General features: G+C 48.8%; 1 protein-coding gene across 3 annotated transcripts in view; it reads right to left on the bottom strand.

Moving 5' to 3' along the window:
- The window catches only part of LOC118788850 (oxysterol-binding protein-related protein 6-like), a 56092-nt gene that overhangs the window by 21862 nt on the left and 18060 nt on the right, over positions 1-16170 (bottom strand). For all 3 annotated transcript variants that reach the window (XM_036544984.1, XM_036544983.1, XM_036544985.1), the window contains 3 exons: positions 7422-7671; positions 467-589; positions 159-212 (listed from right to left, as the gene is read on the bottom strand). In XM_036544984.1, the coding sequence (XP_036400877.1) occupies positions 159-212; positions 467-589; positions 7422-7562 (318 nt within the window). In that variant the 5' untranslated portion in view covers positions 7563-7671. The remainder of the gene's footprint in view (positions 1-158; positions 213-466; positions 590-7421; positions 7672-16170) is intronic.

Raw genomic sequence — 16170 nt, 5'->3', positions numbered from 1 at the left:
CAGAAACAGAAATAAAGTGAGTGGCGTGATCCTGGGGGCACTCGGCTGAAGGTTTGAGTAACCCCCCCCCCCCCACCCCTTGCGATAGCCAGTGAGGACGGAAGCCAGGACTGACATCAGAGTCACCTGACTGGCTCCAGGAGATGAGTAATACTTACGTCAATGGGAGACTTGGAGTACTTCAAAATGCCATTATCCAGGACAAAAAAGCGCTGTGGAGAAAGGCAAGACAGGGGTAAGAAGTTTGGAGTCTGATGCAGTTTAACGAACTGCCACTTTGCTGGAAAGCGTAAACCTGTATTAATTTGTGCTTGTCGGTTCCAGATTCTTGTTTACTAACAGTTCTAACCGTTGAAGCAACAAACAGCCGAGTGTCGTGCTGAGCAGCCAATGAGAGCAGCTGATTTGAGGGCAGGGTGAAACACGTCTGGAGCAGTGTTAATTTCGGTGCAGGCTGGGCCCCTACCTTGTGCCAGCCTTTCAGAGGCCATTTTCTCCTCTTCAGCATGAAGCCCTCGTGTTTGTCAGGCCGCTGGACATTGGTCTGCCCGATTTTCAGGCCCTCGATGATCTCCCAGCTGTCAGCCCCCTGGAGGCAAAATCAAAACTGCTGGGTACGTGTGTCGTCACTCACTGCACCCCCAGCAGAAGCACAAAATACACAACACAACACAACACACACGCAGAAACACACGCACACACACACACACAGATACACAACCACACATACAGATACACACAAACGTGTGCCCACACACACAAGCACTGCCTACACATGGAAGGCGTCACTGCGGAGTTACTGCACGTCAGTTCGAACCCTGCTGCAATATGCCACAGTACACAGAGCAAGGTGCAAAAACACCATCTATTAGCGCGTCAGAGTCACTGCCACACAGGCTGGTGATTCTCCAGCTCGGGCTTTCTCAGCGTTTCCGTCTCCCTGGCTCTCCCCGTCTCCGCACTCCTCTCTGCGGTCTGCAGTGTGGAGCGGCCTCCCCGCAGACTGCAGGCTGGGGGATTTATGCGCGAGCCCTGCGGCCTTGCCCTCATCAGCACAGACACAGTGCCGCAGTGGCAGAACACAGGTCGCGTAATTGCCCTCCCCCCTCGCCTCGCCCTCCCCCCTCCCCCCTCCCGCAGCGCTGACAGCTACAGGGTGCTCAGCTCACAGCAAGGCGCGTCTCCGCAGGGACCAGGGCAGGTAAACAGTGCCCGAGGGTCCAGTCGTTGCCATGCAACATGCCAACATCAGGGAGGGGGGCGATCCGCTCGTTCCAGCTCCAGTTTGGGTGGCACTGTAGAACCCAGCTGAACACACTGGAAACACCACTGCAGCCGGGTGACCTTCAGGTCATCTTACCAGAAAAAAGGCAAACCTTTCCGTTTTAACACAGGTATTCATTTCGGGAGACCATGCCTCAGATAAACCATCATGAGACGGGTCTCACTTTTAACAAGCTGAGAGCAGCAATATGACATGGCCTCATGAAAGTCAGGCGTTTTTGTTCTTGGTTCCACTTACGAAGGAGCATTAGAGGAAATCTTAGAAAGGGAACTGCCTTAAAAATAATAAAGCTTTGCAAGGTTGAAAACATGTGAATGCACAGCACAGTTACCGTATATGTTGAGAAAGTGTTTGTTATGTCAATATCAGGCCAACAAAATGGTGGTGCCCACCGCTGTAGTTCCATTCTTTCTGTGTGTGTGTGTGTGTGTGTGTGTGTGGGAGGGGGAGACAAGTCAACAAGGCTCCCCGGGAGAGCTGAGCATCTGCGGAATCTCGCTGTGTGTTTAGCCTTAAGGAGTCACTGACACTCAGCTGCACTGTGGAATGCCACATGCTCACAGCACGCTGACCCCTGACCCCTGGGGACGCGGGTGATGACATGGGTGATGCGTAATGACCGGGCACAGCATAGACACTGCGAGGTGACAGGTGACCTCGCTTCCCTCCTGAACCAATCAGGTGGCGGAACTGCTCTGCTGGAGCAGAACCACGCACTCACTCGGCTGTAACCCATAGCAGTCCCACGGGGGTGGGGAGGATGACTGCTCTGCTATGTGGGGCTGCCGAGGATCCATTTCCGATTTCCTGACCTGTGCTCTCACACCACAGACACACTGATCCATCTCCTGTCTTTTACACGGAGCCACAACGCTGCTTTACCAGAGCTGTGTTTAAAGCAGCCCTTTGTACTTCAGACAGACAGGACATTCTGTGCAGTGTCAATATTTATGTATGCTAGCTTAGCGATGTTTGTGTATGCATATGTCTGCATGGATGAATGTAAGTACACTGCTTTCCTGAATCATCATTGTATATAACTACTATTATTGTGCACTTTTTGTGTCTGTGCATTGTACATGTATGTATATGACTGTGCTGACAAATTTTGCTTTGAGAATTAATAAAGTACCTATATGTATATCGTGTGTTGATTGCTGATTGATGAATGTCTCACTGAAGTAATCTAATGGTAACAAAAAAATACGAACAGGAAAACGAACAAAAGCATTTCAAAAACAGAAGCCCTTGACAACACACTAAATCTGCGCTTGTAAGATAGCACACATCTCTGGAGGAAAGACCGTTTTATTTATGAGATATGCAAAGCACAGATCACACGGATATGAGATATTATCTTTCGAAACATTATTGATGATTTCTCTACATACGAGCGCCCAGCCTTCAGATAGTGCTTATCACACAATAAACACAGCGGTATGGATCTCTGAAAGCCTGACAGTGTAATGTGCAGAGTGTGAAGGATAATAATTCAGTCTGCTGTGGCAAGGAAAGCAATCAGTGTAAGAACATTCCTGACAGTTCCAGACAATCGCTGTTTGGTTTCCTTTATACTTCAGAACAATAAAGGGGGATACAGTCCACAAAAAAAAAGACTTTTCATAAACGTAGCTTACATTAACATGCTGAAACCTAATGCCATTTCTGCCCAGGACTACTCAACTAGAGCGCCATACAGAAATTAACTACATTATAAAATGTACAGTCTGCATGTGCAGTGTGTAAGGTGTCTCTATCCCCCCCCCCATGTCTGCATATGCAGTGTGTAAAGTGTCTCTACCCCCCATGTCTGCATGTGCAGTGTGTAAGGTGTCTCTATCCCCCCCCCCCCCGGCACACCTGCAGTGCTGCTCACTTGCGCAGTGCATTAGACCTCTAATGCTGCAATGAGTCAAACCGTTACAGGTAAAGCCTGCAGGCCGCGGGGAAAGGACAACCGCTCCGCAGAGACGCATTACATCAAACTTCGAGCCATAAATACCAGGGCCACAGTGGCACTTGTTTAGAGACGTCAACTGTATCCGATGCCTTTATTTCCCCACTGGCAGAAGGTGCACTAGGGAAGTACATAAGGAGTCAAATCAAAAAATCAGACAACCCCTTTCAAATTGAGATTAACTGAACCGTCTGTGACCTTAGCAATAAGCTGAGCTGAGCACTTACAGCCTGTAGCTACATTACCTTGGTGACTGCGGCTCTCTTTGTCAACAACAATTACTTGTGTATATATACGATTATGTCAAACAGAAAATTTCATTCATGTCTGGAAATGCTATGAATACCGTTTACCATTTTGCATTAAGACAACTCCCCTCCTTGCTTTTGAGCAATGAGCTCCTTTTCCAAGCTTGTCTCTGATATTATCATCATAACTATATTTAAGGATTGTTAAGTAAGCCCATTAAAGTGTGCTAGGTTAACCTTCAACATCATTAATATACACCCATTCAAGTCAATCAGTGCAGGCTACCAGCCAAATGATGGTTCTAAAGATACAAAATCTGAAGGATTCCAGATGAAATATTATACTTATGTCTAAGGAGATGCAATGGGAGAGTAGGGAGTTTGCAAATGAGTTTCATTTCCTCAAATTCTGATGTGCGTTCAGACACCAGAGATGTTCTATTGTTTCTACGCAGCTGCTGCGAACCTTGAAAAATGTATCACTTGGAGTCTTCATACCCCCTCCCTGTCACCTCACCTCTCCCTAATACCACCCAGTAACAGAGCTGAGGAGCACAAATCACTCCATCACCTTTGCGGTGTAAGTCAGCAGCATCTATACCGCACGGCCCATCAATCAAACTGAGACTTTTAGCCAGCAGCTTTCCCCCTCGGCTCTCCTCAGGAACAGTACGCTCCTCTCCGTCTCGGGAGCTTACACGGATCTCCTGGCTGGCACGCCGAGCAACGCGCACCCAGAGGGATCAGCCGGCGTCTGGCAGATCAAAGGAGCAATCCCTTCTCAAGGAATGCACACTTCCTGTCCCTGCTGAGCCAATCAGCACAGGCTGCTGAGGGCAGCTGGCAGCTCAAGTCTCCTCTGCACGTCAGAATTTCAGTACCGCGTCTAGTCATACAGTGCTCAAGGCACAAGAGGGAAAGGGAGATGTTTTACTCTTCAATTTGGAAAAGGTATAGAGTAATTTGTTGGTTCTCTTTTCTGGTCCTGTCTCTGAGCCAAGTATCTCAGGATGGAATAAATTTAACAGAAAATTTATACTGAGGTATAAATACAAATGTATTATTCACCTAAAGATAACAATATTATGTAAATTAGATTATTGGCATTTAGCAGACGCTCTTATCCAGAGCAACTTACATTGGTTATTGGCTACAGCCGGCAACCTTTTGGGTAGGAGTCCTGCCCTTTAACCGCTATACTACACTAGCGCCCCATGTAAATAACGCAAAAACACAACAGCTTCCTTTCCTGTCATGCATCCCCTGCAGCCAGCCGCAGGAACGCATAAATGCGTAGGACTGCATGTCCACACTGCGGCGAGAGCACGCCCTGCCTTTCCTGCTCCTCAGCGCCCTGCCGCCCGGGGTGACAGGCACCCATAATCCCCCTCTGCCCAGCTGTAATTACGGAATCCCTCGCAACAGCTGTGGTTTGTTTGCGAAATAAATCTCCACGGGCCGGGGGGGCCGGGGGTTGGGAGGGCGGAGAGGAGAGGCTGTGAAAGGGAGCGCGGAGCGCGGAGCTCTCGCCTCGGCTCGCGTGCACCGCGAACACGACCGATACGCGACGGCGGAGGGGAAGGAAAAGAGCTGCTGCCGGAAGAGAGACGAAACGCGGTGCGGCGGGGCAGGTCTGAGGCGCGGAGGTCTCTGCTCTTATGCCGCCGAATGCCTGCCCGCTCTTCGCACCGGCAGGGCTGAGGTCACACGGGCCGCTTGGCGTTCTTTCAAAGCCAAGCAGAGCAGGAGAAGAGGGTCACATGACCAGGACTGTCAGTCAACAGTAGCTCCAGAGTCCTCCTTCCTGCTATGAGTGGCTGTATCAACGCCTCTGCCCCAAGCAGCCTTCCAGGCTGAAATCAAGCACATTTCATTCATATTCTATTAATGGGCAGCAAAAAACATTAAAAAAAAAAAAAACTTCATTGGCACAAAATTTCACACGTGGATCAGATTTAGCCCACAATCAGCATGAGGGAGTTCCGTCCCCTTTTCATCTGAGAGTCGGCAGGATTCAGGAGGGATTATCACAAAGGCAGCTTTTATCTGAGGTTTACCACGCCTGCAGATGACCCTGTAATCGATTTCTCCATCGCCGCTGCGGAGCACTAAGCGAAGCCCCGTCCAACACATCCCCGCACCAGAGCGCCCACCACCTGCTCTGATTCCGTCTCATTAAAGCGGGGATGCAGGAGCAGCCTCTGACGCACCGAGGTGGGGCACGAACAGCTGTAACACCAGCAACACGCCAGACAGATCAATACCCCCCCCCCCCCCCCCCGGGTCCCTTCCCCCCCGTCCCCATGCTCGTCCCCGTCCCCGCTCTGCTTCAGCGAGGAGTTCCCTGCAGTCTGCATCCGTAATAAAACCCGGAGCGGGGATGCAGTATGGAGCTGCTCCCAGGAAGCCTGGAGGCTCGGGAGAAGAGAAAAGGATGCTGGTATTGATCTGTGCGGGGCGGAGCTCGTTAGGGCTTCCCCCACGCACGCGTTTTCAGCTGCTCCGGTGTGCCGACGCGCTGGGTTTGGGGACGCCTCCGTTTGGCGGCTCTGATGTAGCAGAGGCAAAGGCAGCACTGCCAGCAGCAGCACAAAACACCGCACGCACACACGCGTACACACACACACACACAGCACAGAGGTCACTCTAGAGCTTAATGTGTGAGGCTAGCGCACCAATGCATAGACACACACACGCACACTACACACAGACAAGGTCAGTGTAGCCTGCAAATGTGATGAGGCTGACAGCCTGGTTAGTGTCATCGTATTGACATCGATGGACCTATTATCTCATAATGTTACCTCTGGCAGTGGCTGACACATGCCACCGTATCAGGGAGCAGCTAATGCTACGGGAGGGAATGAATTTTAAATCCCAGGTAAACAGGCAAATAAATAATGGTACAGAGGTACTTCCCAACATTCGTACAGAGTAGCAAGTCAGGGGAAACAATGAATCCACCAATCAGCATTTTACTTCACGTCCAAACGGCTGAAAAGCTGAGTAATGGGATTATTCCTAAACCGGCATCAGGCACTTAATATCGTCAGGAATAAACCACCCGCGTGCAGCGGGACAGGGGGTCAGATCCAGCATCTGCTGCGGAGGTCTCACCCACGGAGGGAGTCGGGAACGAAAAACAACGCGGTGCGATTCACACGTCCCCTTCCCACGCTCAGATCACAGTAACCCCTCCGAGCCCGAGTCTGGAGATCAGAGCAGCGTACGCTGCAGCACGGGCGTGTGAGAGGATCGCTCCTCGTTAAAACGGGCAGTGCTGAGGCCCGTCCGTCAGCCGCCGGGGCCGTTTATCTACGCTGACTCTGACTCCCCCAGGACAGGCCCTGCGCAGCGAGAGTGATCTCCCATGGTTACCGGCAGCGCGCCGCCCACACGGCCTCCCGCTTACTCATATCACCGGCGCGCTACTGCTCCTCTTCCCTCCGCATTACTTATTCACACGCCGCCATAGGAGGAGCCCGGCGGCCTCAGCTACCGCGGCAATGCTCCCTGCTTCTCAGCTCCCCTGCTTCACAGCTATCCACCTTTACCACTCTGCAAACTGCAGGCTAGGGGGTTGGGAAACTCTCCCTCCACTACTCATCTACCATCAGCACCCATAAAACGTCTGACACTAGCACCCCTGACACGTCATCCCATCAGCACCCGTAACACGTCACCCATCATACCCCTAACACGTCACCCATCATACCCCTAACACGTCTTCCATCATACCCCTAACACGTCACCCATCATACCCCTGACACGTCACCCATCATACCCCTAACACGTCACCCATCATACCCCTAACACGTCACCCATCATACCCCTAACACGTCACCCATCATACCCCTGACACGTCTACCTGTCATACCCCTAAGACACACCCCCCATCCTACCACACAGCTCCCCCCCAGGCTGGGCCTACCTGCCGGTTGTCCCGCTGCGAGGACGAGGAGGACGACGCGCTCTTGTGCGTGGGTGTGGAGGTCTTGTGGACGGGCGTGGAGGTCCGCTCCTCGGCGCTCATGGTGCGGCCCTGGGGCCCTCGCTGGTGGTGGTGTGACATGGCAGCTCAGTCGCTCCCTCAGTGGCGCAGGGCGTGGCGGTTAAAGGGCATTATCGGAAACGCAGACCCCGCTCCGCGGCGCTCAGCTCTCTCCTCGCGCTCTTCTCACCTGCGGTACAGGAAACAGGAAACGGCGTCAGCCTTCACTTCGTCTCCACTCCAAAACAAACAAAAAACTGTTAGGTATCTGGCCTTGGTCCACATATAATGGGTTAGGTTTTTAGCAGGAACCTAGGGACAAACACCAACAAGAGTCACCTGATAGGGAATCCAGCAGAGCTCTACTGTTACCGTATTGGCATGGGGACACCAGTTTGGACCCCTCCCAAAAGCACGCTTTTTAAAAATTCACCAGCCTCAAGGCAGCATCTGTACCAACAGCCATTCATTTAAACATGTATTTTTAGAACCCTGGATCCGAGACCCCATTCATGTCTTTGAGCATTGCCTCAACGAAGGGGCCTTTAATTACTCTGCATTCGGGAGAGGCGACCCTTCGCCCATCCCCCATCCAGGCCCCTGCTGTCACACCCCCTCGCCCCGCCCCCTGATGACCCGTGCCTGGCTGACGCATCCCAACAATTTATCGTCACTCTCTCCATCCCGAAAGACGAGACACAGAGGCCCCAATTAGCGTGTCTCGCAGGAGCGGCCTTGGACATACATTAAGCAAGAGCGTATAAAAAGCACATCTGTTGAGATCACTCATGTACAGCAAACCCTTTTCCATCATCTAATTACCATTATGATAATGACTGTAATCTTGTGTGGAGTGCGGATCAATACGAGTCCAAGGGGCAGAGACTTAAGAACCAGATCACAAACTGATCTGCAGCGTCTCTTTAATTATCTCCCCATTCACAGACATGCAGACACCGAGCCAAACATACCGATCCTCCGCGAATCCAAATTCAAAAGAACAGCGTGTCCCGCCCCTGGTAGTAATCCGCAGACGCTAGCTTTCCGAACCAAGGCCGGCTATGACGGTGTAGGATTGCGTTTACGACAGCCACGGCCACCGCACTGTGCAGTCCGGATTAATGCAGGTCACGTGATTTCGGGGTGGGTCTGAAGATTCCCAGTGGAACCCTGTGCTGGTAGGATGGAATCAACAAGCAGAGACAGAGGCAGAATTGCACCAAGCTGGGCACCGGCACAGGGGGGGAGAGAGTCACGTGGCGACTCTGGGGCACTGCAGAAGACACCACTGTCTACAGTGGAACGCCTATTTCTCTGTATTAGATTAGACCCACTGGTGCAACGGGGATGCCAGATTAATGGAGAAACAGATGAAATTTAAGGAACTCAAAGCACATCTACAGAAATTGGAGCTTTTGTAGCAAAGGCACATACTGGACATACTAGGTTAATGAAATTTATGTGAAGAGAAGTCATTAATGCTAAGCTGGTCTACTACAGAGGCCTGAACCTTCACGTCAGTCAGTCATTTCAAACCTCCGCATGCAGACGTGCCGTCTTTCTGTAAACATGATAAAGCTTCTGTCAACAAATTAGTCAAAGGATGGTTTCGATATGCGTTTCACGCAACTTCCGCTTTGGTTCAGTGGAACGTGATGGAATGCAGCTATTCATAGTTTCAAAAACAGATCCCGCGGTTTTGCTGAACAACAGCAACCTACAAGATCCCACAAAGGGGCTCTTAAATTTTCATGTGTGAGATATTTAAAAAGAAAATCATTTCAATCAACCAGCTGAACCTAATCAGGCAGCTAGCCCAGGTCTAACAGGACCAGTGCCACAGCTTATAACCTGGAACAGTGCAACTTCCCATCAACCTGTGAAATCAATCAATCAAAAAAAAAAAATTCACTGGCCCACTCTCTGTAGGAACCTGATTGAAAAGCCATCAGACTTGGGTCCCAAACAGCTTAACAGTTAAGGTGCTCGCTTTTGGCAGAGGCTGAGTTGTAGGGCATGACATCATAGGAGCGGCAGTGTAGCATAGTGGTTAAGGAGCAGGACTCGTAATCGAAAGGTTGCCGGTTCAATCCCCGCTGGGACACTGCTGCTGTACCCTTGGGAAAGGTACTTAACCCACACTTGCCTCAGTAAATATCCAGCTGTATAAATGGATAACATTGTAAAGAACTGTAACCTATGTAAGTCGCTTTGGATAAAAGCGTCTGCCAAATGAATAAATGTAAATGTAAATAGGAGTATCGCCTATCCTCCAATGGGCGTCCACTCCGCTGCAGTGTGAAAAACAGCCCTTGCTCCATTCAATGTAAGGGAGCACTGCTCCAATCAGCACCGCTGTGCAGGTGCCGTGGTTACTGCGGCAAGACAGCCTTTGTGTATAACCAGTGATTCCAAAAATAGGAAGCTGCACAGGGGGGGGGAAAGCAATGAAAAAAGAATTCTAAGAAAAGAACATGCCAGTACCAAAACTAACACAAAGGAGGCTAAGTTTTTATAGCCAAATGATTCAACGGATCAAAAAAATACAGCTCACAGCTGTCCTGCTTTCAAATTCCGGTTTGGTGTTTTAGACACACACTTCCTCTTAAGTTTCCCCTTACTCTTTGCATCTCAGAAATATAAATAACCTAACGGCTGTGGACTTCACCAGCACCCGGTGCACAGACAGCCTGAATAAAGACAGTATGGCTTCAGGAAGAAAGCAAACGCCAGTCAATGAAAAAAAACCTGGCCACGGGTTCACTCTGTCGTCTTCACGCCTTGGTCCGGATCCAATGTTCCGAGTTTTCACGTTGTTCTACCGACCTGTTCTCTGCAGTTTGATGAGCAAAAGCCGCACTCCTCCTGACGGGTCGGGAGAGCTGAAGGCACTCGAGATTGCTACAGTCCGCAGCCTGTGCGCCGTGCTGCAGGGTACTGCAAAGAGCTCTGCAGCAGTGTGTTAAAGATTAATGGAATCCATGAACCATGCTAAAACCACAGCGAACCATATGGGGCAATACCCTATACTTCAGCTGCTGCTCACAAACAAACGCAGTATAAAACGCTCAGCTAAGCCAGTGGTGGGTGACAGATATTGGCATGTTTATTACTGATTGATTTTTCTGATTATTATTGACTGATTGATTGATTGATTTTTTTTTTCAAGGGCAGACTGAGCCCTACGGCCAGGCCGTGTAATTTGCCAGCAATGGCCAGGAGTCCATATCGGCTGAACAGATTGGTTTTGCTCAGCCGCACTTTTGCGGCGGGTAGATCAGACCCGATGAGGATCTCCTCATCACTCGGCTCTCACGTGACGGCCTGTGAATTACTCTGGTAGCATTAGGAAGGATGCGGCTATCCTCCGATAGCGTTTGTCTCCTGGTGCACTGTGGGACTTGTAGTGTGGAGAGCAGTAGGCTGTGCTAGGCATGCGCCTGTATTGGAGGATTGCACGGGCCTCCTCCTGCACTCCGACATGGGATCAGTGGTTGCTGCACTGGGGATGAGCTCAATGCAGAACTAGCAACAACTAAAGGTTGGGGAAAAAGGGGATGAAAAGCACAAACAAACAAAAGCAAACAGTACATTCAGCCTGAAAAGGTAATTCTGTCCCATTCACCTCCTGTATTTACACCAGACCTTATTCCAGAGTGACAGTGCAATGCAGGTCATTTCCGGCTCACATCTGCACAGATTCACTGAGGTCTATATTACATGGATCACCTGACACGGCCGTGTAAGGTGAATAAGATGAGCCATTCACATTATTTAGAGTGAGTACATGGCACTGTTCAAAAAGTCCACACTCACTGCACTTCTCAGCAGAATGGCTGAAGTCTGATGCAGTAATGCTCCTGCTCCTGGACCAGATGCATGCCTTTTCAACTCTGCACTTGAAAAGCCGTAATCCCTGCTTTTTAAAAATTTTTTAGCGGAAATTCTGTTTTTTTCTTCATTTCCCACACGGGTCAGAACCCCGAGTTCTGTCGTGATAATCACCAAAAGACATTTTGCAGAGAAAACGTCTCAGTCCTGCTCATCCATGCCCCCCCCTCTCTCTCCCACCCTCTCTCTCCCTCCCCCCCCTCTCTCCCCCCCCCCCTCCCCCTCTCACTCTCCCCCCTCTCTCTCACTCTCTCCCCCCTCTCTCTCACTCTCTCCCCCCCTCTCTCTCACTCTCTCCCCCCCTCTCTCTCTCCCCCCTCTCTCTCACTCTCTCCCCCCCCCCCTCTCTCTCCCCCCCTCACTCTCTCCCCCCCCTCTCTCTCTCTCTCTCTCCCCCCCCTCTCTCTCTCTCTCTCTCCCCCCCCTCTCCCCCCCCTCTCTCCCCCCCCCCCCCCCCCTCACCTGATTGGATAATTGGATCGCCGCCGAGCGTGCCGCCGAACGCCCCCACTGCAGCATGGCGAGGCCGCCATATGGGAACAGGCCATTTCCATTATCACTTTGTTTCTGGACGGGTTTGTGTGTAATTGAATCTTCTTCTCCTCGTGCCGAATGCGACCGCACAGCACGCTCTACATTCTAATGAGATCCGTACCATTCGCCACCAGCTGGACCAGGAACGTAGCCGCTTACTGACTGGGCCTAATATTTTTAGTGCCAATGTAAAAAAAGACCGTACTGACCTGACCCTTCACCCTACATTTCAGGTTACTGCGATTACAAAGCAAATGCATACTCCCAACTTGTAACCAGAGGTGGACACCCCAGCTTCAGAAAGTAAAGGTCCTGCTACATATTTGTTCTAGCAATTCATTATACCAGCTGAATTTAATTAGCACAACTCTTCAGCCAGGTAAAGGAGCTAATTAGTGAAATCACCTTGTTTAGTGAATTGTTAGAACAAATATGTGGCAGGACTTTTACTTTCTGAATCCGGGGTGTCCACCTCTGCTTGTAACTAAGACTTCAGTCACAATAAATGATTTTTTTAAATGTTATATATATTGTTACCACCACATATCATTGATAGAATCAATTTGTGGAGTTTGCATTTGCCTACCCAAAATGTTTACAAAAAGAAATGGGAGGGGAGGGAGGCATATGAAAAATTTGTGCTGATTTTCTTCTCTCAAATTGATATTGAACACTCTCAATAACACCAACTACCAGCTGAGATGCCTATGTCCTCACACAGTCTGTTACACAGTTTGTTATTAATCCGTGAAACCCGGACTATGAAAAAAGGGAAATAAATTTTTAAAAATTCAATAAAACCTAAAGCCATAACGAAAATTCTTTAATCTAATTCTAAATGTCCCTCTTAACGGAACAACTAAATCCAAAATCTTTATGAAGAAATGGGAAGAGAGGAAGCCATATGAAAAAAGTATGCCGTTTTTCTTCTCTCAAATTGATACTGAACACTCTCCACAATGTCAAACTCAACTCAGACTCCCAGCTGCAACACCCATCTCCTTGCACTGTCTGATATTAAGGCCCAGACCCCCTTGTTAAAAACAAAACCTTGATGAACCTGAGTGGTAATGGGCAGTAAGTGGCCGGCTGCTGTTCGTTCCCGCCGAGGCTACAGAAGGGACTGAGAGCAGCTCCACAAAGTGCCAGCAGGCCCTATTAGGAGCTCGGGCTTGCGGACTCGATTAGTCAGCGGGTTAATCTCCTAAATCCCGCCGATGCATTTATCCCCCTCTGTGCAGTCGGAGGTGGCCGCACGTGACGGCTGGACTTGGGTCAAACCCGGGCAGGGCATCGAACACAACACCTTCCGTGGTTGCTTTCAGAAGAGAGTCTGCTGTCCGTTCACACTGCCGCTCTGGCTCCCGGGTGGAACCAGCTTCCCCACCTTCTAGCCACCAGCTCCTCTGCCGCGAAACCAGTGTGTGGAAAACAGCAGTTTGATGGCGGCAGTGCAGCATAGTGGTTAAGGAGCAGGGCCCGTAACCGAAAGGCTGTTGTTTCAATTCCCCACTGGGGCACAGCTGTTGTACCCTTAGGCAAGGTGCATAACCCACAATTCCCTCAGTAAATTTCCAGCTGTATGAATGGATAAAACACAAAAACTGTAGACTATGTAAGTCATGCTAGATATTAATATAATATTATAATATAATATAATATTAATGGCTCAGTGGCTCAGCTATGATGGGATTGCATATCTCGCCGCCTGCTCACAGATACTGCTACAGGTCTGCTGACAGGAAAAGGCTCTATCAAGGAGTCGCAAGACTTCCTCTTCTCGAGTATGGGTGAGAAGCGAGAGCAGGACAGGCTAAAACTGTACGCTTTGTGGTTGGAGCCTGCGTTTCCTCGCAGGGTGTGGCATTTACATTTACATTTATTCATTTGGCAGACGCTTTTATCCAAAGCGACTTACATAGGTTACAGTTCTTTACAATGTTATCCATTTGTACAGCTGGATATTTACTGAGGCAACTGTGGGTTAAGTACCTTGCCCAAGGGTACAGCAGCGGGGATTGAACCGGCAACCTTTCGGTTACGAGTCCTGCTCCTTAACCACTATGCTACACTGCCGCACTTTGAAACTCTACAGCTGGGTTGGAGTCAGGGTTTCCTCACGAGCATCCTATCTGTGAGCTCTTACTATTTTCAGCTCCCCATCGAGATGGTGCCTGATCCAGAAAGGCTGAGAAAAGAAGCAGTTACAATTCTGGCCACATATTTGCAAGTCTGGGGGGGGAAAAAAAAAAAAAAAAAAACACAGCTTCCCATTCTTGACATTCGCCTACACGCCAACCACACTCAACCCTGAAATTCTTTCCTCTTTTCGTGTGAAAACCCTGTGTCTCTGAGTCTGGACAGACCCCTGTTCAGTCAGAATGCCTGCTGTTCCTTGCCCCAGGGCCAGGACAGAACAGCACCGCTTGTGTTTCACAAAAAAAACGAGACACAGCCAAGGGCCAACACTAAATTTTCAAAATTTATGCGGCGTTTCATAATAGTAAGGAGCAGGGCTTGGAACCAAAAGGTTTCTGGTTCGATTCACCACTGGGGTACTGCTGCTGTGCCCTTGGGCCAGGTACTTATCCCAGAATTGCCTCAGTAAATATTCAGTCGTATAAATGGATATCACGTAAAAACTGTAACCTATGCAAGTCGCTCTGAATAAGAGTGTCTGCTAAATCACAATAATGTCAATGTAATGTAAATGTAATGAAGCATTCAAAGAAATATTGAGCGAGTAAAAAAAAAAAGACTCATCGCTGACACCGGAAAGTGCGGAGAGTGCAAAACCATTAAACAAATTCTCACTGCTGCAAGTCAAACTGTAATCCTTTCACAGTTACAGTAAATATTTAAAGAGGGGTGAAACTTTCTCTTAATTAAATTGGCGCCCCCCCCTGCCGTTGGCTAGACATGGTGGCTCACTGTTAACGAGCACCACTGTGCCTAAACTGTTTAGAAACATGGGACGGGGGCGCTGTCTCAAAGTCGTCGAGCACACTACCGTTTCCCTGTTGAGCCCTGTTACTACAGCAGGAGTATCCCACAAAGCCAAGGACATCTGCAATGAAACGGCGGCGTTTACGCAGTGCAAGGCGACCCGGAGGCTCTGCCATTCCCCTGTGCCTCCCTGCCTCACGTCTCACAGGGACGCAGTGTAAATGGCAGTGTCTCCATTTTTGATGTGAAGAAATAGACATGAGGCTATATTACAGAGAAACATGCACGCAATGTACAGAGTTTTACTATCTTTTATGTAAAATAGGCTAAAAGTACACTAAGCAGTACAGTAAAGTAGAATAGTATGTAAATATATACAAATACATAAAATACTGGTAATTTATACATTTCAAATGTTATAAATTCGAATGTTTTTGTTTTTAATTTAATGTTAAGAATAGAGCTGAATATTTATTAAACTTAATAGGTAATACACTGAATACTCCCCCACATAGTAAGGCCCTGAATAATATCTTACTGACCAAAACATGCTACGTGCTAATAAAGAAGTGCACTTTAATATATAGAGTACGAAATACATACAATTATATATAGACACACACTGAGCTGAAGATTCATGAGCTCATGAGCTGAAGGAAAGCTTACCTCTACACTCCCTATCATTTGTTATCCATTTTGAATATGATTATGCTATGATTATGCAATGATTGAGTATGATTAAGAAATGTCAGTTTAAATAAGAATCACATCTGCCACTGGAATCCTTTTCACTTGATTGCACCTAACAGGGTAGCATTACCTTTGTGTGGTTCATGCTAAATGGACGTAATCATGAGAAAGAGACTGGTTTTTATAATCAAGAAGGATGCTGGCATAGTTAAGACTGATCAGTTACAATTAAAAATTTCACGCCAAATGCACAAAGGTTACAAAGGTACTCCCACCACATTCGACACAATTAAGTGCGAAGGAATAAGCTGCTGATGGACGATTCTCCTGATAACTGCTCCTATAAGGACCTGTGAACTGTGGATAACATTTCTGGCAAGTCTGGCAAGAAGATTTTTTTTTTGCCCAAATTGCACTGTCAGAGCTAAGAACAAAGATGGACAATAGCTGGTGATAAATATTCACCGGTGTAATTTGTCAGCGTCGGTTTCTGGAAAGCTACTTCCTGTTGAACCATGGCAATTGAGAAGATGCAAGGGAGCCATATAAGGAGAAAGACACAACAGCAACACTGCACAGGCACACAGGCAAAATCGACTGCTGGGCTAAGAATGGGAACTATCACAAC

The sequence above is a fragment of the Megalops cyprinoides genome, chromosome 14 (assembly GCF_013368585.1).
Source record: "Megalops cyprinoides isolate fMegCyp1 chromosome 14, fMegCyp1.pri, whole genome shotgun sequence".
Lineage (NCBI taxonomy): Eukaryota > Metazoa > Chordata > Actinopteri > Elopiformes > Megalopidae > Megalops > Megalops cyprinoides.
This window is presented reverse-complemented; position numbering and strand designations above follow the sequence as displayed.